At 45.6% G+C, this 20,298-nt stretch overlaps 1 protein-coding gene and 1 long non-coding RNA gene across 37 annotated transcripts in view; one reads left to right on the top strand and one right to left on the bottom strand.

Annotated features, from left to right (window-relative positions):
- Window positions 1-2,355: 2,355 nt before the first annotated feature.
- otud4 (OTU deubiquitinase 4) overlaps window positions 2,356-20,298 on the bottom strand; it is a 43,738-nt gene continuing 25,795 nt past the window's right edge. The window contains exons 16-24 of one of the 32 annotated variants that reach the window (XM_052498039.1): window positions 18,708-19,542; window positions 18,244-18,528; window positions 11,583-11,623; window positions 10,323-11,317; window positions 9,407-9,747; window positions 9,068-9,236; window positions 8,564-8,774; window positions 8,068-8,478; window positions 2,356-3,335 (exon numbers count right to left, since the gene is read on the bottom strand). In XM_052498039.1, the coding sequence (XP_052353999.1) occupies window positions 10,457-11,317; window positions 11,583-11,623; window positions 18,244-18,528; window positions 18,708-19,542 (2,022 nt within the window). In that variant the 3' untranslated portion in view covers window positions 2,356-3,335; window positions 8,068-8,478; window positions 8,564-8,774; ... (1 more) ...; window positions 9,407-9,747; window positions 10,323-10,456. Of the gene's footprint in view, window positions 3,336-8,067; window positions 8,521-8,563; window positions 8,899-9,067; window positions 9,237-9,363; window positions 9,748-10,322; window positions 11,318-11,582; window positions 11,624-18,243; window positions 18,529-18,707; window positions 19,543-20,298 lie in introns of all 32 variants that reach the window. The other 31 variants (XM_052498038.1, XM_052498049.1, XM_052498044.1 and 28 more) reach the window with 31 other exon arrangements.
- LOC127916391 (uncharacterized) lies at window positions 13,638-16,683 on the top strand. 5 transcript variants are annotated; one of them, XR_008094883.1, is made up of 6 exons: window positions 13,726-13,765; window positions 14,476-14,547; window positions 14,671-14,853; window positions 15,287-15,397; window positions 15,999-16,061; window positions 16,648-16,683. It is a non-coding gene; the product is annotated as an uncharacterized LOC127916391 (long non-coding RNA). The 5 variants fall into 5 exon arrangements; XR_008094885.1 differs by lacking the exons at window positions 15,999-16,061; window positions 16,648-16,683 and adding an exon at window positions 16,269-16,341 and having other exon boundaries at window positions 15,287-15,316; XR_008094887.1 differs by lacking the exons at window positions 13,726-13,765; window positions 14,476-14,547; window positions 15,999-16,061; window positions 16,648-16,683 and adding exons at window positions 13,638-13,681; window positions 15,652-15,855 and having other exon boundaries at window positions 14,752-14,802; window positions 15,287-15,604.

Below are 20,298 nucleotides of genomic sequence, written 5' to 3'. Positions count from 1 at the left end.
TCTGGCCGCCCAGCCAAACTGAGCAATCGGGGGTGAAGGGCCATGGTTAGGTAGTGGTTCAACAACCCGATGGTCACTCTGAAAAAGCTCCATAGTTCCTCTGTGGGGAAACCATGGTTACCGGGAGAACTGATCTGAATACTTTCCAAATACACTGTGTGTGTGTGTGTGTGTGTATATGTATACGTAGAATGTATGCACACATGACTGTAAGTCGCTTTGGATAAAAGCGTCTGCTAAATGGCATATATTATACTTCCGATCAAAAAGTGGGGTCACTTAGAAATGTCCTTGTTTTTGAAAGATAAACTATTTTTTTGTCCATTAAAATAAAATCACATTGTTAATGTTGTAAATGACCATTGTAGCTGGGAATATCTACAGTTGAAGTCGGAAGATTACATACATTTGATCTCAGGTTCACAATTCCTGACATTTAATCCTAGTAAACATTCCCCGTCATAGGTCAGTTAGGATCACCATTTTATTTTAAGAATGTGAAATGTCAGAATAATAGGGATTTATTTCAGGTTTTATTTTATTTTTATTTCTTACATCACATTCCCAGTGGGTCAGAAGTTTACACTCAATTAGTATTTGTTAGCATTGCCTTTAAATTGTTAAACTTGGGTCAAACATTTCAGGTAGCCTTCCACAAACTTACAAGAAGTTGGGTGATTTTTTTTAGCCCATTCCTCCCGACAGAGCTGGTGTAGCTGAGTCAGGTTTGTAAGCCTCTATGCTCACACACGCGTTTTAAGTTCTGCCACAAATGTTCTATAAGATTGAGGTCAGGGCTTTGTGATGGCCACTACAATACCTTGACTTTGTTGTCCTTAAGCCATTTTGCCACAACTTTGGAAGTATGCTTGGGGTCATTGTCCATCTGGAAGACCCATTTGCGACCAAGCTTTAACTTCCTGATTGATGTCTTGAGATGTTGCTTCAATAGATCCACATTATTTCCCCTTCCTCATGATTCCATCTATTTTGTGAAGTACACCAGTCCCTCATGCAGCAAAGCACAGCCACAACATGATGCTGCCACCCCCGTGCTTCACGGTTGGGATGGTGTTCTTCAGCTTGCAAGCCTCTCCCTTTTTCCTCCAAACATAACGATGGTCATTATGGCCAAACATTTCTATTTTTGTTTTATCAAACCAGAGCACATTTCTCCAAAAAGTACCATCTTTGTCCCCATGTGCAGTTGCAAACCGTTGTCTGGCTTTTTAATGGCGGTTTTGGAGCAGTAGCTTCTTCCTTGCTGAGCGGCCTTTCAGGTTGTCGATATAGGACTCGTTTTACTGTGGATATAGATACTTTTGTACCCGTTTCCTCCAGCATCTTGACAAGGTTCTTTGCTGTTGTTCTGGGATTGATTTGCACTTTTTGCACCAAAGTACGTTCATCTCTAGGAGACAGAACGAGTCTCCTTTCTGACTGGTATGATGGCTGCGTGGTCCCATGGTGATTATACTTGCGTACTATAATTTGTACAGATGAACCTTCAGGCATTTGGAAATTGCTCCCAAGGACGTACCAGACTTGTGGAGGTCTCGGCTGATTTCTTTTTGATTTCCCCATGATGTCAACTAGAGGCATTGCGTTTGAAGGTGGGCCTTGAAATACATCCACAGGTACAACTTCAGTTGACTCAAATTATGTCAATTAGCCTATCAGAAGCTTCTAAAGCCATGGTATCATTTTCTGGAATTTTCCAAGCTGTTTAAAAGGCACAGTCAACTTAGTGTATGTAAACTTCGGACCCACTGGAATTGTGATACAGTGAATTATAAGTGAAATAATCTGTCTGTAAACAATTGTTGGAAAAAATTCCTTGTGTAATGCACAAAGTAGATGTCCTAACCGACTTGCCAAAACTATAGTTTGAGTGGTTGAAAAATAAGTTAAAAGGACTCCAACCTAAGCAAACTTCCAACTTCAACTGTATATAGATGTATATATGTATTATAGAATATCTACATAGGTGCACAGAGGCCCATTATCAGCAACCATCACTCCTGTGTTCCAATGGCACGTTGTGTTAGCTAATCCAAGTTTATCATTTTAAAAGGCTAATTGATCATTAGAAAACCCTTTTGCAATTATGCAATTATGTTAGCACAGCTGAAAACTGTTGTTCTGATTAAAGAAGCAATTAAACTGGCCTTCTTTAGACTAGTTTGAGTATCTGGAGCATCAGCATTTGTGGGTTCGATTACATACATGTACATACATGTATATATATATTTTTGTTAAGTACATTTAAAAACTTTTGAACGGTAGTGTATATATACACATAATCCCATGACGCGTCAGAAATAAATGTTTCTGAAACAGACAAAAAAGGCAATATCTAATACAGCAACCTTTTATTAAATGAAAATTCAAACATCTACCTGGAATAACATTAACTACCCTGTGCAGGATTAACATCTTTCAGAGGAGATAGTCTGTATCCCAAATGACACCCTAATCCCTATGTAGTGCACTACTTTTGACCAGGGCCCTATGGGGGGGTAGTGCACTATATGTGGGATACAGCCCGAGTCCAGAAAGCAACAATAACATGGAGAAAGACACTTGACAGATTTTTTTTTTCTTTTTTAAAAAGACTAGTCCAACGACAGCTATATAATCCCACAAACCAGACTATTAAAATACCAAATCAGAAAAAAACAAAAATATAAACAAAAAAAGCCATATCAGCCAATCAAATCTCACAAATCTGTATATGGGGGGTTTCTCATCCCACTAGAGTCGCCTGCCTCTCTGACATTGGATTGCTGTTGATTGTAGTGGTAGCTCCTCCCCCGACCCCTCACATTTTGTCCTTTAGAGGTGGCGTCGCCCACTCTTCCTTCCTGCTTCCTGTCCCCTCGGTCTTGTTCCCGGAAACCTTCCCTGTTATCTCTCCTCCCCACTCCTCGGTAACCTCCTACCCCCCGTCTCTCACCCCTCCAACGGTTCTCTCTATACCCTCTGGCTCCTCCTCCCTCCTCGTGTCCTCCCCTCCCTCCTCCACCTCTGAAGGAGCGACTGTAGAACTTCTTTCCGTTTCTGAGGGTGTGGTCATTAGGGTCTAGCCACTCCCCTCCCTCCCAGTCTCGGTCCAATGATGTTACGCCGCTTGGGGCCTGGGGCACTAAATATGAAGTCTCGCCCCAGCTCCCTCCCGTCGTCGTCTCATTGGTCGTTTTCATGTTAAACTCCGACCCACTCTGGGTCATTGGGGCGTCGCCCGCACCCTGCATCGCCATGCCGACGGATACATCCTTGAACATGGTCTGGGCACTTACTGTTGTTATCAGGTGACCCTCGGGGACCCATGTGACCTGAGAGAGGTAAGAGAGATAGATAGAGAGATTAGCAACAGTACAAAAACCAGAAACACTATACACAGATGAAATCAATGAACAACAAAATCCCATGACGAAAATGTACGTCGATCAAAATACACATTTGGGTAGAGTGTCACTGACATCCACCTTGAGGATTGGTGGAATCATTTCAAAAGTTGCATAAACACACAGGCTAACAAAATAATGGACGTTTACCTAAAAGTGTATTTTGAACACAGCAGAGTTTCAGAATTGGTGATCAGAGAGACAACCATAAATCATGGAGAACAAGATCCTGCACCCTCAACATAGTAAGGGAAACAGCCAACTTGTACCGCCATTCAATGGAAGTGGATTCATGTCTGTTTGAGCAGGATTCCCTAAAATGGCCGCCAGACATTTGGCCACTGCTCTTCCAAAGTGTTCTGGTGAGAAACGCTCAGAAAATGTACCGTCGCTTTCCCTCTCGACCAGAGTCCAGATTATGACACTGTGAAAAGATGTTATCAGCCTCCCGGATGGCGCAGTGGTTAAGAGACTCTGCCACCAGAGACTCTGGGTTCGCGCCCAGGCTCTGGCGTAAACGGTCGCGACCGGGAGGTTCAATCGTCCGGGTTAGGGAGGGTTTGGCCGGTAGGGATGTCCTTGTTAATCGCGCCCCAGCGACTCCTGTGGCAGGCCGGGCGCAGTGTGCACTAACCAAGGTTGCCAGGTGACTCCTGTGGCAGGCCGGACGCAGTGCGCACTAACCAAGGTTGCCAGTTGCACTAACCAAGGTTGCCAGTTGCACTAACCAAGGTTGCCAGGTGCACGGTGTTTCCTCCGTGTCTCTTGTCGAAGTGTAACAGGTGATATTTAGCGGCTGGCCCAGGTGATATTTAGAGGAGGGCCTAGGTGATATTTAGCGGCTGGCCCGGGTGATATTTAGAGGCTGGCCCGGGTGATATTTAGGGGCTGGCCCGGGTGATATTTAGCGGCTGGCCCGGGTGATATTTAACAGCTGGCCCAGGTGATATTTAGCCCAGGTGATATTTAGGGGCTGGCCCATGTGATATTTAGCGGCTGGCCCAGGTGATATTTAGAGGATGGCCTAGGTGATATTTAGCCCATGTGATATTTATCGGCTGGCCCAGGTGATATTTAGAGGCTGGCCCAGGTGATATTTAACGGCTGGCCCAGGTGATATTTAGCCCAGGTGATATTTAGGGGCTGGCCCAGGTGATATTAGGGGCTGGCCCAGGTGATATTTAGCGGCTGGCCCGGGTGATATTTAGAGGCTGGCCCGGGTGATATTTAGAGGCTGGCCCGGGTGATATTTAGCGGCTGGCCCGGGTGATATTTAGAGGCTGGCCCGGGTGATATTTAGAGGCTGGCCCGGGTGATATTTAGAGGCTGGCCCGGGTGATATTTAGCGGCTGGCCCGGGTGATATTTAGCGGCTGGCCCGGGTGATATTTAGAGGCTGGCCCGGGTGATATTTAGCGGCTGGCCCGGGTGATATTTAGAGGCTGGCCCGGGTGATAGAAGCCTGGGGTTGGTCTCACTTCCTGATTGGTATTATATTATTAAAAGGTCCAGAAGCCTGGGGTTGGTCTCACTTCCTGATTGGTATTATATTATTAAAAGGTCCAGAAGCCTGGGGTTGGTCTCACTTCCTGATTGGTATTATATTATTAAAAGGTACTGAAGCCTGGGGTTGGTCTCACTTCCTGATTGGTATTATATTATTAAAAAGGTCCAGAAGCCTGGGGTTGGTCTCACTTCCTGGTTGGTATTATATTATTAAAAAGGTCCAGAAGCCTGGGGTTGGTCTCACTTCCTGATTGGTATTATATTATTAAAAAGGTCCAGAAGCCTGGGGTTGGTCTCACTTCCTGATTGGTATTATATTATTAAAAGGTACTGAAGCCTGGAGTTGGTCTCACTTCCTGATTGGTATTATATTATTAAAAGGTACTGAAGCCTGGGGTTGGTCTCACTTCCTGATTGGTATTATATTATTAAAAGGTACTGAAGCCTGGAGTTGGTCTCACTTCCTGATTGGTATTATATTATTAAAAGGTCCAGAAGCCTGGAGTTGGTCTCACTTCCTGATTGGTATTATATTATTAAAAGGTACTGAAGCCTGGGGTCCATCTGCATTTACCCCAGGAAGAAAAATAACATTACTGTGGTTGACGAGATGGTATACAGCTACAGTGAAAAGTGACTTTAAGCAGCAGGTTAGGAGAACTAACCCCGCAGGTTAGGAGAACTAACCCCGCAGGTTAGGAGAACTAACCACCGCAGGTTAGGAGAACTAACCCAGCAGGTTAGGAGAACTAACCCAGCAGGTTAGGAGAACTAACCCAGCAGGTTAGGAGAACTAACCCCCGCAGGTGTGGAGAACTAACCCCCGCAGGTGTGGAGAACTAACCCCCGCAGGTTAGGAGAACTAACACCCGCAGGTTAGGAGAACTAACACCCGCAGGTTTGGAGAACTAACCCCGCAGGTTTGGAGAACTAACCCCGCAGGTTAGGAGAACTAACCCCCGCAGGTTAGGAGAACTAACCCCCGCAGGTTAGGAGAACTAACCCCGCAGGTTAGAGAACTAACCCCGCAGGTTAGGAGAACTAACCCCGCAGGTTAGGAGAACTAACCCCCGCAGGTTAGAGAACTAACCCCGCAGGTTAGGAGAACTAACCCCGCAGGTGTGGAGAACTAACCCAGCAGGTGTGGAGAACTAACCCAGCAGGTGTGGAGAACTAACCCCGCAGGTTAGGAGAACTAACCCCGCAGGTTAGGAGAACTAACCCCGCAGGTTAGGAGAACTAACCCCGCAGGTTAGGAGAACTAACCCCGCAGGTTAGGAGAACTAACCCCGCAGGTTAGGAGAACTAACCCCGCAGGTTAGGAGAACTAACCCCGCAGGTTAGGAGAACTAACCCCGCAGGTTAGGAGAACTAACCCCGCAGGTTAGGAGAACTAACCCCCGCAGGTTAGGAGAACTAACCCCGCAGGTTAGGAGAACTAACCCCGCAGGTTAGGAGAACTAACCCCCGCAGGTTAGGAGAACTAACCCCGCAGGTTAGGAGAACTAACCCCCGCAGGTTAGGAGAACTAACCCCCGCAGGTTAGGAGAACTAACCCCCGCAGGTTAGGAGAACTAACCCCGCAGGTTAGGAGAACTAACCCCGCAGGTTGGAGAACTAACCCCGCAGGTTGGAGAACTAACCCCGCAGGTTAGGAGAACTAACCCCGCAGGTTAGGAGAACTAACCCCGCAGGTTAGGAGAACTAACCCCGCAGGTTGGAGAACTAACCCCGCAGGTGTGGAGAACTAACCCCGCAGGTTAGGAGAACTAACCCCGCAGGTTAGGAGAACTAACCCCGCAGGTTAGGAGAACTAACCCCGCAGGTTAGAGAACTAACCCCGCAGGTGTGGAGAACTAACCCCGCAGGTGTGGAGAACTAACCCCGCAGGTTAGGAGAACTAACCCCGCAGGTTAGGAGAACTAACCCCGCAGGTGTGGAGAACTAACCCCGCAGGTGTGGAGAACTAACCCCGCAGGTGTGGAGAACTAACCCCGCAGGTTAGGAGAACTAACCCCGCAGGTTAGGAGAACTAACCCCGCAGGTTAGGAGAACTAACCCCGCAGGTTAGGAGAACTAACCACCGCAGGTTAGGAGAACTAACCCCGCAGGTTAGGAGAACTAACCCCGCAGGTGTGGAGAACTAACCCCGCAGGTTAGGAGAACTAACCACCGCAGGTTAGGAGAACTAACCCCGCAGGTTAGGAGAACTAACCCCGCAGGTTAGGAGAACTAACCCCGCAGGTGTGGAGAACTAACCCCGCAGGTGTGGAGAACTAACCCCGCAGGTTAGGAGAACTAACCCCGCAGGTTAGGAGAACTAACCCCGCAGGTGTGGAGAACTAACCCCGCAGGTGTGGAGAACTAACCCCGCAGGTGAGGAGAACTAACCCCGCAGGTTAGGAGAACTAACCCCGCAGGTTAGGAGAACTAACCCCGCAGGTTAGGAGAACTAACCCCCGCAGGTTAGGAGAACTAACCCCCGCAGGTTAGGAGAACTAACCCCCGCAGGTTAGGAGAACTAACCCAGCAGGTTAGGAGAACTAACCCAGCAGGTTAGGAGAACTAACCCAGCAGGTTAGGAGAACTAACCCAGCAGGTTAGGAGAACTAACCCAGCAGGTTAGGAGAACTAACCCCGCAGGTTAGGAGAACTAACCCCGCAGGTTAGGAGAACTAACCCCGCAGGTGTGGAGAACTAACCCCGCAGGTTAGGAGAACTAACCCCGCAGGTTAGGAGAACTAACCCAGCAGGTTAGGAGAACTAACCCAGCAGGTTAGGAGAACTAACCCCGCAGGTGTGGAGAACTAACCCCCGCAGGTTAGGAGAACTAACCCCCGCAGGTTAGGAGAACTAACCCCCGCAGGTTAGGAGAACTAACCCAGCAGGTTAGGAGAACTAACCCAGCAGGTTAGGAGAACTAACCCAGCAGGTTAGGAGAACTAACCCAGCAGGTTAGGAGAACTAACCCAGCAGGTTAGGAGAACTAACCCCGCAGGTTAGGAGAATTTGGTTAAAGTTAGGAAAAGGGTAAAGGGTTAACTAAAATGCTAACATTCTCTTCGAACATTCACCTTTTTTTTTTTAAACAATAACTTTGGCAAGCGATGTAGCCCACTTTGTCAGGACGCCATTGCTGCTCCATCAAGACTTACCTGCTCAGTAGGAGGAAGAGGAGGGTTCACTAGCAGAGTGCTAGCCGTCTTCATGTCTCCCTGTCCTCTGTCTGCAAAGCCTGCAAGAACAGTCTGTAAAGCTGAGACAATAACCCGAACATTAGAGACTGACCAAACCGTCCACTTATATCGTTGATTACCATAAACAACTTAAAGGTTCCTACTAGAGAAATTAAATTAGCTCCAAATCCTCTCTGTTAGTAAAGTGAGAGAATGTGTTCAACCTCTAAATCCTCTCTGTTAGTAAAGTGAGAGAATGTATTCATCTCTAAATCCTCTCTGTTAGTAAAGTGAGAGAATGTGTTCATCTCTAAATCCTCTCTGTTAGTAAAGTGAGAGAATGTGTTCATCTCTAAATCCTCTGTTAGTAAAGTGAGAGAATGTATTCATCTCTAAATCCTCTCTGTTAGTAAAGTGAGAGAATGTGTTCATCTCTAAATCCTCTCTGTTAGTAAAGTGAGAGAATGTGTTCAACCTCTAAATCCTCTCTGTTAGTAAAGTGAGAGAATGTGTTCATCTCTAAATCCTCTCTGTTAGTAAAGTGAGAGAATGTGTTCATCTCTAAATCCTCTCTGTTAGTAAAGTGAGAGAATGTGTTCAACCTCTAAATCCTCTCTGTTAGTAAAGTGAGAGAATGTGTTCATCTCTAAATCCTCTCTGTTAGTAAAGTGAGAGAATGTGTTCATCTCTAAATCCTCTGTTAGTAAAGTGAGAGAATGTATTCATCTCTAAATCCTCTCTGTTAGTAAAGTGAGAGAATGTGTTCATCTCTAAATCCTCTCTGTTAGTAAAGTGAGAGAATGTGTTCATCTCTAAATCCTCTCTGTTAGTAAAGTGAGAGAATGTGTTCATCTCTAAATCCTCTCTGTTAGTAAAGTGAGTGAATGTGCTCATCTCTAAATCCTCTCTGTTAGTAAAGTGAGAGAATGTGTTCATCTCTAAATCCTCTCTGTTAGTAAAGTGAGAGAATGTGTTCAACCTCTAAATCCTCTCTGTTAGTAAAGTGAGAGAATGTGTTCATCTCTAAATCCTCTCTGTTAGTAAAGTGAGAGAATGTGTTCATCTCTAAATCCTCTCTGTTAGTAAAGTGAGAGAATGTGTTCATCTCTAAATCCTCTCTGTTAGTAAAGTGAGAGAATGTGTTCAACCTCTAAATCCTCTCAGTTAGTAAAGTGAGAGAATGTGTTCATCTCTAAATCCTCTCTGTTAGTAAAGTGAGAGAATGTGTTCATCTCTAAATCCTCTCTGTTAGTAAAGTGAGAGAATGTGTTCAACCTCTAAATCCTCTCTGTTAGTAAAGTGAGAGAATGTGTTCAACCTCTAAATCCTCTCTGTTAGTAAAGTGAGAGAATGTGTTCAACCTCTAAATCCTCTCTGTTAGTAAAGTGAGAGAATGTGTTCAACCTCTAAATCCTCTCTGTTAGTAAAGTGAGAGAATGTGTTCATCTCTAAATCCTCTCTGTTAGTAAAGTGAGAGAATGTGTTCAACCTCTAAATCCTCTCTGTTAGTAAAGTGAGAGAATGTGTTCAACCTCTAAATCCTCTCAGTTAGTAAAGTGAGAGAATGTGTTCATCTCTAAATCCTCTCTGTTAGTAAAGTGAGAGAATGTGTTCATCTCTAAATCCTCTCTGTTAGTAAAGTGAGAGAATGTGTTCAACCTCTAAATCCTCTCTGTTAGTAAAGTGAGAGAATGTGTTCATCTCTAAATCCTCTCTGTTAGTAAAGTGAGAGAATGTGTTCATCTCTAAATCCTCTGTTAGTAAAGTGAGAGAATGTATTCATCTCTAAATCCTCTCTGTTAGTAAAGTGAGAGAATGTGTTCATCTCTAAATCCTCTCTGTTAGTAAAGTGAGAGAATGTGTTCAACCTCTAAATCCTCTCTGTTAGTAAAGTGAGAGAATGTGTTCATCTCTAAATCCTCTCTGTTAGTAAAGTGAGAGAATGTGTTCATCTCTAAATCCTCTCTGTTAGTAAAGTGAGAGAATGTGTTCATCTCTAAATCCTCTGTTAGTAAAGTGAAAGAATGTGTTCAACTTTAAAACAAAATAATCTCACATAAAAAGTGAGAGAATGTGTTGGAAGCAGTAGTACTAAATCCTCTCAGTAGTTAGTAAAGAGTGAGAGAATGTGTTCAACCTCTAAATCCTCTCTGTTAGTAAAGTGAGGGCAGAATCCTTGGGTCTGGTTCATCTCTAAATCCTCTCTGTTAGTAAAGTGAGAGAATGTGTTCAACCTCTAAATCCTCTCTGTTAGTAAAGTGAGAGAATGTGTTCAACCTCTAAATCTTTGTGTAAACAAGTAAAAAGAGTGTTTTTTCGTTTCCAACTTTATCAAACAAAATAATCGATCACATAAAATGTAGAGAGGTCAGCACTCACCTCTCTCTGTGTTGGAAGCAGTAGTACTAGACAAGGTTGTAGCAGCAGCATCAGTAGTAATATTGACAACAGAGGTAGTATAAGCATTATGGTTCTCCAGGGGGCTGTGGCTGGACCTCATACCCAGGGAAGAGGCACCGCTGGCGGGGCAAGGATCCAGCGGTCCTTGGGTCTGGTTCCCACTGGGCAGCCTCGGGGGAGGGTACCCCAGAGATGCTGATTGGTACTGGGGTACGGAGGGAGGGGAGGCGGCTGGAGCTGGAGTGTAGGGCTGAGCTTGAGAGGTGTGGGTAGAGGATTGGGGTGCAGTCGGGTACTGGTTGGGAGGTGCAGTCGGGTACTGGTTGGGAGGTGCAGTCGGGTACTGGTTGGGAGGTGCAGGTTGGGGTGCTTGTGGAGAGTATTGTGTCAGGGGTGTGGGTACAGAGCATACCCCAGCGTAGGCGTTCGGTCGCGGGGTAACGTTGCTACACCAGGGTAGAGAGCCAGCCAGACGTTGCTGGAACGGCACGGGCTGGGTTGAGGCAGGGTGAAGGTGGCGGTTGGAAGGGTACCCCAGGGCGGAGCGACCATCCTGCCCGTATCTGAACTCCATATGCTGGGGAGGTTCTGCAGCCGATTGGGGGGTTGATCTCTGGAGGCTGTCATGCAGATGGAGGCCCCCCAAACCCGAGGGGGAGGGGTACTGAGGGTGGGGGTGTCCGTACCCCTCCTGGGGCACGGTGGAGGGGTGGGAGGGGTACCAGTGGGAAGAGGGGAGGGAGACTGAGGGTAGTTTGGGCTGCATGCTGTAGGCCTGGTGAAGAGGGAGGATGTAAGAGTGGGGGGGCCACATGGGGTTGGTGAACGCCTGGAGGGGGAAGGGAGGGAGGGGCAGGGAGGGGAGGGGGGGCAGGGAGGGTCATTCAGGGAGGGGCAGGGAGGCAGGGAGGGGCAGGGGGGCAGGCAGGGAGGGGCAGGGAGGCAGGGAGGCAGGGAGGGGCAGGGAGGGAGGGGCAGGCAGGGAGGGAGGGGCAGGCAGGGAGGGAGGGAGGAAAATAGTGCAAGTGTGTTGGTTAGTAGCGTATTTACAGACACTTGTTCAGAGCTGCTAGGCAATGTAGTATGGTCATTACCTTCACACCAAGGTTGAAGAAAAACCTCAGGATGTTGACATCTGTAGAGAGAGTATTAAAAAAAAAAGGTTTTGTCAGATATTATTCATCCTAATCAGACAGGTGTTTTACATGGATGATACGTTGTTATTTTTTAAAATTTATTTGACCTTTATTTAACCAGGCAAGTCAGTTAAGAACATATTCTTATTTTCAATGACGGCCTGGGAACAGTGGGTTAACTGCCTGTTCAGGGGCAGAACGACTAGATTTGTACCTTGTCATTCATCTCATCATCACTAAGGGTTTGAACATCATCACTAAGGTGTCAACCTTCACGGTTACTAGTCCAACGAAGATAATATAAGTAGTGGAAACAATAGAACACTATGGAGACTCAGGGGATAATATAAGTAGTGGAAATCATCATCACTAAGGTGTCAATAGAACACTATGAAGACTCTGGAGATAATATAAGTAGTGGAACAATAGAACACTGAAGACTCTGGAGATAATATAAGTAGTGGAAACAATAGAACACTATGAAGACTGGAGATAATATAATCATACTAAGGTGTCAAACAATAGAACACTAAGAAGACTCATCATCACGGAGATAATATAAGTATCAATCACTATGAAGACTCTGGAGATAATATAAGGTGGAAACATAGAACACATCATCAGACTCAGATATCATCATAAGTAAGGTGTCATTCATCATCATCAGAACATCATCACTAAGAAGACTCATCATCATCATCACTAAGGTGTCATTCATCATCATCACTAAGTCAGTGGAAACAATAAGGTGTCATTCATCATCAAGACTCTGGGGATTCATCATCATCATCATCATCACTAAGGTGTCAGGTGGATTCAACATCATCAGGTGTCATTCATCACTATCACTAAGAAGATTCATCATCATCACTAAGATTCATCATCATAACTAAGGTGTCATTGGATTCATCATCAATCATCACTAAGGTGTCAACACATCATCACTAAGGTGTCAAGGTGTCATTCATCATCATCATCACTAAGTAGGTGTCATTCATCATCATCATCACTAAGGTGTCAATTCATCATCATAGAATTCACATCATCACTGAAGGTGTCATTCATCATGGATTCATCATCATCATCACTAAGGTGTCATTCATCATCATAATCACTAAGGTGTCATTCATCATCATCATCACTAAGGTGTCATTCATCATCATCATCACTAAGGTGTCAATCATCAATAAGGTGTCATTCATCATCATCATCACTAAGAACACTATCACTAAGGTGTCACTCATCATCATCACTAAGGTGTCATTCATCATCATCATCATCACTAAGGTGTGGGAATCAATCACTCATCACTAAGGTGTCATTCAGACATCATGGGGATATCATCATAAGGTATTGGAATCACATCATCACTAAGGTGTCACATCATCATCATCACTAAGGTGTCAAGACTGGAGATTCATCATCATCATCACTAAGGTGTCAGTGGGTGTCATTCATCATCATCATCATCACTAAGGTGTCATTCATCATCATCATCACTATGAATCATCATCATCATCATCAAGGTGTCACTGGTGTCAGATAATCATCATCACTAAGTAGTGGGTGTCATTCATCAATCATCACTAAGGTGTCAACACATCATCATCATCACTAAGAAAGGTGTCATGGTGTCATTCATCATCATCATCACTAAGGTGTTTCATCATCATCACTAAGGTGTCATTCATCATCATCATCACTCAAGGTGTGTCATTCATCATCATCATCATCATCACTAAGGTGTCATTCATCATCATCATCACTAAGGTGTCATTCATCATCATCATCACTAAGTGTCATTCATCATCATCATCATCATCATCACTAAGGTGTCATTCATCATCATCATCATCATTCATCATCATCATCACTAAGGTGTCATTCATCATCATCATCATCTAAGGTGTCATCATCATTCATCATCATCATCATCATCATCATCATCATCATCATCATCACTAAGGTCATTCATCATCATCCTCATCACTAAGTCATTCATCATCATCATCATCATCACTAAGGTGTCATTCATCATCATCATCATCATCACTAAGGTGTCATTCATCATCATCATCACTAAGGCGTCATTCATCATCATCATCATCATCACTAAGGTGTCATTCATCATCATCACTAAGGTGTCATTCATCATCACTAAGGTGTCATTCATCATCATCATCACTAAGGTGTCATTCATCATCATCATCATCATCACTAAGGTGTCATTCATCATCATCATCACTAAGGTGTCATTCATCATCATCATCACTAAGGTGTCATTCATCATCATCATCATCACTAAGGTGTCATTCATCATCATCATCATCATCACTAAGGTGTCATTCATCATCATCATCACTAAGGTGTCATTCATCATCATCATCATCATCACTAAGGTGTCATTCATCATCACTAAGGTGTCATTCATCATCATCATCACTAAGGTGTCATTCATCATCATCATCATCATAAGGTGTCATTCATCATCATCATCACTCAAGGTGTCATTCATCATCATCATCATCACTAAGGTGTCATTCATCATCATCATCACTAAGTCATTCATCATCATCATCATCACTAAGGTGTCATTCATCATCATCATCACTAAGGTGTCATTCATCATCATCATCACTAAGGTGTCATTCATCATCATCATCATCACTAAGGTGTCATTCATCATCATCATCACACTAAGGTGTCATTCAGGTGTCATTCATCATCATCATCACTAAGGTGTCATTCATCATCATCATCACTAAGGTGTCATTCATCATCATCATCATCATCCTAATTCATCATCATCATCATCATCACTAAGGTGTCATTCATCATCATCATCACTAAGGTGTCATTCATCATCATCACTAAGGTGTCATTCATCATCATCACTAAGGTGTCATTCATCATCATCACTAAGGTGTCATTCATCATCACTAAGGTGTCATTCATCATCATCATCACTAAGGTGTCATTCATCATCATCATCACTAAGGTGTCATTCATCATCATCACATAAGGTGTCATCATCATCATCACTAAGGTGTCATTCATCATCATCACTAAGGTGTCATTCATCATCATCATCATCACTAAGGTGTCATTCATCATCATCATCACTAAGGTGTCATTCATCATCATCACTAAGGTGTCATTCATCATCATCATCACTAAGGTGTCATTCATCATCATCATCACTAAGGTGTCATTCATCATCATCACTAAGGTGTCATTCATCATCATCACTAAGGTGTCATTCATCATCATCATCATCATCATCATCATCACTAAGGTCATCACATAAGGTGTCATTCATCATCATCATCATCACTAAGGTGTCATTCATCATCATCATCACTAAGGTGTCATTCATCATCACAAAGGTGTCATCATCATCACTAAGGTGTCATTCATCACTAAGGTGTCATCATCATCATCATCACTAAGGTGTCATTCATCATCACTAAGGTGTCATTCATCATCATCACTAAGGTGTCATTCATCATCATCACTAAGGTGTCATTCATCATCACTAAGGTGTCATTCATCATCACTAAGGGGTCATTCATCATCATCATCACTAAGGTGTCATCACATCAATCATCACTAAGGTGTCATTCATCATCATCATCACTAAGGTGTCATTCATCATCACTAAGGTGTCATTCATCATCATCATCATCACTAAGGTGTCATTCATCATCATCATCACTAAGGTGTCATTCATCATCATCATCACTAAGGTGTCATTCATCATCATCATCACTAAGGTGTCATTCATCATCACTAAGGTGTCATTCATCATCATCATCACTAAGGTGTCATTCATCATCATCATCACTAAGGTGTCATTCATCATCACAAAGGTGTCATTCATCATCACTAAGGTGTCATTCATCATCATCATCACTAAGGTGTCATTCATCATCACAAAGGTGTCATTCATCATCACTAAGGTGTCATTCATCATCACTAAGGTGTCATTCATCATCATCACACTAAGGTGTCATTCATCATCACTAAGGTGTCATTCATCATCACTAAGGTGTCATTCATCATTACTAAGGTGTCATTCATCATCATCATCACAAAGGTGTCATTCATCATCATCACTAAGGTGTCATTCATCATCATCATCATCATCACTAAGGTGTCATTCATCATCATCCTCATCACTAAGGTATCATTCATCATCATCATCACTAAGGTGTCATTCATCATCATCATCACTAAGGTGTCATTCATCATCACTCACTAAGGTGTCATTCATCATCATCATCACTAAGGTGTCATTCATCATCATCATCACTAAGGTGTCATTCATCATCATCATCATCATCAAAGGTGTCATTCATCATCATCATCACTAAGGTGTCATTCATCATCATCATCATCACTAAGGTGTCATTCATCATCATCATCATCATCACTAAGGTGTCATTCATCATCATCATCAACTAAGGTGTCATTCATCATCATCATCACTAAGGTGTCATTCATCATCATCAAAGGTGTCATTCATCATCACTCACTAAGGTGTCATTCATCATCATCATCACTATCAGGTGTCATTCATCATCATCAAAGGTGTCATTCATCATCATCACATAAGGTGTCATTCATCATCACATCATCACTAAGGTGTCATTCATCATCATCATCATCACTAAGGTGTCATTCATCATCATCATCATCACTAAGGTGTCATTCATCATCATCACATCACTAAGGTGTCATTCATCATCATCATAAGGTGTCATTCATCATCACATCACTAAGGTGTCATTCATCATCATCACTAAGGTGTCATTCATCATCACTCATCACTAGGTGTCATTCATCATCATATCATCATCATCATCATGTCATTCATCATCATCATCACAAAGGTGTCATTCATCATCATCATCATCATAAGGTGTCATTCATCATCATCATCATCATTACTAAGGTGTCATTCATCATCATCATCATCATCATCACTAAGGTGTCATTCATCATCATCATCATCATCACTAAGGTGTCATTCATCATCATCCTCATCACTAAGGTATCATTCATCATCATCATCATCATCATCATCATCACTAAGGTGTCATTCATCATCATCATCATCACTAAGGTGTCATTCATCATCATCATCACTAAGGTGTCATTCATCATCATCACTAAGGTATCATTCATCATCATCATCATCATCACTAAGGTGTCACTGTACACTGATGATTCATGTTTTCTTTTAAATCCACAATCTGAATCCCTCCAGAGCCTCAGAGGATCTAGATACTTTTGCTAACCTCTGGATTAAAACCAGATTATGTACTATATTACTTATTGGATTACGAAAAAATATTAACTCTTCCATTACCGTGTTGTATAATATTTGTAAATAATATCATAAATAGGACTGGTGGAGTTAAGTCACACATGCAGCTAACAAAAACATACGGAAATGTCTGCTCTACCCAAAATTATATACTAAAAACAAATTGTAGAATTACCACAAAAATGCAAGAGGAAGGGGGAGTAAGTAAGGAGCTTGTATGTGAATTAAAGACCAAAATCGGCTAAAGAAAATTGTGATAAATAAAAACCATACCAGTTTAATTTAAGGATTACAAAAAAATTACCAGCTGTGCCATATAGATTGAGGCTTGGGGAGGGTTGGGGAGGGTTGAGGAGGGTTGGGGAGGGTTGAGGAGGCTTGGGGAGGGTTGAGGAGGCTTGGGGAGGGTTGAGGAGGCGTGGGGAGGGGTTGGGGAGGCGTGGGGAGGGTTGGGGAGGCGTGGGGAGGGTTGGGGAGGCGTTGAGGGAGGGGGAGAGTTGAGGAGGCGTGGGGAGGGTTGGGGAGGGTTGAGGCTTGGGGAGGGTTGGGGAGGCTTGGGGAGGGTTGAGGAGGCTTGGGGAGGGTTGAGGAGGCTTGGGGAGAGTTGAGGAGGGTTGGGGAGGGTTGGGGAGGCGAGGGTTGGGGAGGGTTGAGGAGGCGTCAGGGTCGAGGAGGCAAAAGTCTGAGGAGTGGGGAGAGTTGAGGAGGGTTGAGGGAGGTCATTGGGTTGGGGAGGGTTGCAGGTCGTCATGGTGAGGAGGCGTCGGGATGGGTGAGGAGGCGTCCGGAGCCATGTGGAGGCCCGGAGTTGAGGAGGGTTGTGGAGGCGTGGGGAGGGTTGAGGAGGCTTGGGGAGAGTTGAGGAGGCTTGGGGGTATATCAAGTCAGGTCGAGTCAAAAGTCTCATGTGACCCCGAAGTCACGAGTCATTGGTGTCAAAGTCGAGTTGCACGTCATCATGTGTGTGACCCTCGTCATGTGACCCCGAGTCCGCGCCATGTGACCCCGAGTCCGCGCCATGTGACCCCGAGTCCGCGCCATGTGACCCCGAGTCCGCGCCATGTGACCCCGAGTCCGCGCCATGTGACCCCGAGTCCGCGCCATGTGACCCCGAGTCCGCGCCATGTGACCCCGAGTCCGCGCCATGTGACCCCGAGTCCGCGCCATGTGACCCCGAGTCCACACCTCTGGTATGTATGAGCTGGAAATAGAAGCCTAAGTGCTGTTGTCCATTAGTTAACGGGTGGTAGGGTTAGGGGACAATAATAAAATATATATTTCACTACTCACCTCGTGGCAGGTCCTCTCCCGTGTGGATATAAGAATAAAGGGGAGTCTGGACGATCTCTTCCTTGTCAGACAAAGGAAACCCTGGGAACAAGGGGTCTTGGTAGAGATGAGCCAGCTGGTGGAACGACAGGGGGGGCTGGGTGACAGTCTGGGGCTGGAGGGGGGCTGGGGAGAGCCCGGGGGGAAGGGAAGGGTGGTTGGAGGGGTGAGGTGGGTGGTTGGAGGGGTGAGATGGGTGGTTGGTGGGGAGGAAGGAAGTGGGGGGAACACCGATGTGGGACAAAGCTGTTGAAGAGGAGAGACACTTGTATTTGTACTTGTTCTTTACCAAATCCTGCCAAGGTGGCAGCATTGAGATGAACTGAGAGGTAAACTACAAGGAGAGACAAGTAAAATCACTTCTTTATGAGGTAACATAGAAAACAAACACAAAAAGGTGAGTGGAACACTTTAGAGGATGTTACCTGGGGTGTAGGCTGAGGAGACCTCACTGGATGGAGGATCCAGGGAGAGAGAACATTGGGGTAGATAGGGTTGACCAGATTGTGGAAGAGAGGAGGGGTGGGTGAGATTGAGAGAGGGGGGGTTGAGAGGGACAGTCTGTATTGTCTGAGGGGATTGGTCCACCGTGTCGGGCACAGAGGTCACCGTGTCGGGCACAGTGGTCACCAGAGGTAGGGCAGTTAAAACCCCAGACACAGGTGGGACGAGGTGAGGGGTGGGGACGACTGGAACAGCAGCAGTTGTTTTAGGCCAGGAGTTGACATGGATAGGGGTGGAAGGAATGGTGGTTGGAGGAAGGTTAGGAGTAGCAGGAAAGGTAGGAGTAGCAGGTAGGTTCGGAGTGGGAGGAAGGTTAGGAGTGGGAGGAAGGTTAGGAGTAGCAGGGAGGTTAGGAGTGGGAGGGAGGTTAGGAGTGGGAGGGAGGTTAGGAGTGGGAGGGAGGTTAGGAGTGGGAGGGAGGTTAGGAGTGAGAGGAAAGTTAGGAGTGGGAGGAAGGTTAGGAGTAGCAGGTAGGTTCGGAGTGGGAGGGAGGTTAGGAGTGGGAGGAAGGTTAGGAGTGGGAGGGAGGTTAGGAGTGGGAGGAAGGTTAGGAGGAAGGTTAGGAGTGGGAGGAAGGTTAGGAGTGAGAGGAAGGTTAGGAGTGAGAGGAAAGTTAGCAGGAAGGCTAGGAGTGGGAGGAAGGTTAGGAGGAAGGTTAGGAGTGGGAGGAAGGTTAGGAGGAAGTTTAGGAGTAGCAGGAAGGTTAGGAGTAGGAGGTGATGGGGTCTTCCTCTCCTCCTCGAGTGTTGATCTCCTCTATAAAACACAACAGGTAAAGATTAGCATCAAAAAAACCCACAGGCCCTCCAGACAGACAGACACACCCACCCACAGGCCCTCCAGACAGACAGACACACCCACCCACAGGCCCTCCAGACAGACAGACACACACACCCACCCACAGGCCCTCCAGACAGACAGACACACCCACCCACAGGCCCTCCAGACAGACACACCCACCCACAGGCCCTCCAGACAGACACACCCACCCACAGGCCCTCCAGACAGACAGACACACACACCCACCCACATGCCCTCCAGACAGACAGACACACCCACCCACATGCCCTCCAGACAGACAGACAAACCCACCCACATGCCCTCCAGACAGACAGACAAACCCACCCACAGGCCCTCCAGACAGACAGACACACCCACCCACAGGCCCTCCAGACAGACACACCCACCCACAGGCCCTCCAGACAGACACACCCACCCACAGGCCCTCCAGACAGACACACCCACCCACAGGCCCACCAGACAGACACACCCACCCACAGGCCCTCCAGACAGACAAACCCACCCACAGGCCCACCAGACAGACAGACACACCCACCCACAGGCCCACCAGACAGACAAACCCACCCACAGGCCCTCCAGACAGACACACCCACCCACAGGCCCTCCAGACAGACACACCCACCCACAGGCCCTCCAGACAGACACACCCACCCACAGGCCCTCCAGACAGACACACCCACCCACAGGCCCTCCAGACAGACACACCCACCC

This window comes from Oncorhynchus keta, chromosome 35 (genome assembly GCF_023373465.1).
Source record: "Oncorhynchus keta strain PuntledgeMale-10-30-2019 chromosome 35, Oket_V2, whole genome shotgun sequence".
Lineage (NCBI taxonomy): Eukaryota > Metazoa > Chordata > Actinopteri > Salmoniformes > Salmonidae > Oncorhynchus > Oncorhynchus keta.
The sequence above is the reverse complement of the archived record's forward strand: the minus strand, read 5'-3'. Positions and strand labels throughout refer to the sequence as shown.